The sequence below is a fragment of the Malurus melanocephalus genome, unplaced genomic scaffold (genome assembly GCF_030028575.1).
Source record: "Malurus melanocephalus ecotype Western Australia unplaced genomic scaffold, MMel_1.1 scaffold_923, whole genome shotgun sequence".
NCBI lineage: Eukaryota > Metazoa > Chordata > Aves > Passeriformes > Maluridae > Malurus > Malurus melanocephalus.
The window spans coordinates 137,596-138,539 of NW_026624155.1; the positions used below are offsets into that span (position 1 = coordinate 137,596).

At 59.3% G+C, this 944-nt stretch overlaps 1 protein-coding gene across 1 annotated transcript in view; it reads right to left on the minus strand.

The window, feature by feature from the left end:
* LOC130585600 (protocadherin alpha-2-like) overlaps positions 1 to 943 on the minus strand; it is a gene marked incomplete at its 5' end in the record, with an annotated part of 9,439 nt that extends 8,496 nt beyond the window's left edge. Inside the window, one exon of the mRNA XM_057386159.1 lies at positions 3 to 943. Coding sequence (XP_057242142.1) covers positions 3 to 943 — 941 coding nt within the window. The remainder of the gene's footprint in view (positions 1 to 2) is intronic.
* Between the last annotated feature and the right edge of the window lies 1 nt (position 944).

Sequence of the window (944 nt, forward strand, 5' to 3'; positions counted from 1 at the left end):
GCTCCCGGTCCAGCGCCTCGCGCAGCACCAGCGAGTACGAGCCCGAGAACGTCGCCTCCAGACCGAACGGCGACGCCGGCCACACCCAGCACCGCACGCGACCGTTCGCCCCCGAGTCCCGGTCCGACACGCTCAGCAGGGCCACCACCGTCCCCACCGACGCGTCCTCGGGCACCGGCACCGACAGTGATGTCACAGACACCTCCGGCGCGTTGTCATTCACGTCCAGCACCTCTAGCTCCACGCTGCAATGACCTGACAGCGGGGGTGTCCCTTTATCCGTCGCTTCGATTTGCAATTCGTGTAAACGAACGCCCTCAAAGTCCAAAGTACCTCCCAGTCTAATCTCCCCCGTCTTGGTGTTAATGGTAAAGAGGTCTTTGTGACCGAGAGGAACTGAATTCAAGATGCTGTAAGAAAACTCTTTATTAGTTCCTTCGTCTGGATCCGTGGCATTCACACGTGCTACGAGTGTCCCCTCTGCAGCGCTCTCCAGTAGCTGCACTTTATACACCGACTGGTTGAACTGGGGCGCGTTGTCGTTCGCATCCAGCACTGAGATTACCAGCTCAGTTGTGCCCGTCAGAGACGGCCGGCCCCCGTCAGTCGCCGTCAGCACCAACCGATGCACGGGAATCGTCTCGCGGTCCAGTGGCTTTGAGAGCACCAAAAACAGAGATTTCCGGTTTTCATCAGAGGATTTAACATCGAGTGTAAAATGCTCGTTTGGGCTGAGTGTATAGGAGAGCTGCGCGTTCGCTCCGATATCCGCATCCGACGCGCCCTCCAGCGGGAAACGAGAACCCGCCACCGATGATTCTGCGATGCTGAGATTTTTTCGTGCGGCGGGGAAGATGGGGGCATTGTCGTTGATATCGGTGACCTCCAGCTCCACGTGGAACACGCGCAGCGGCCGCTCCACCAGCACCTCCAGCCGCAGCGCG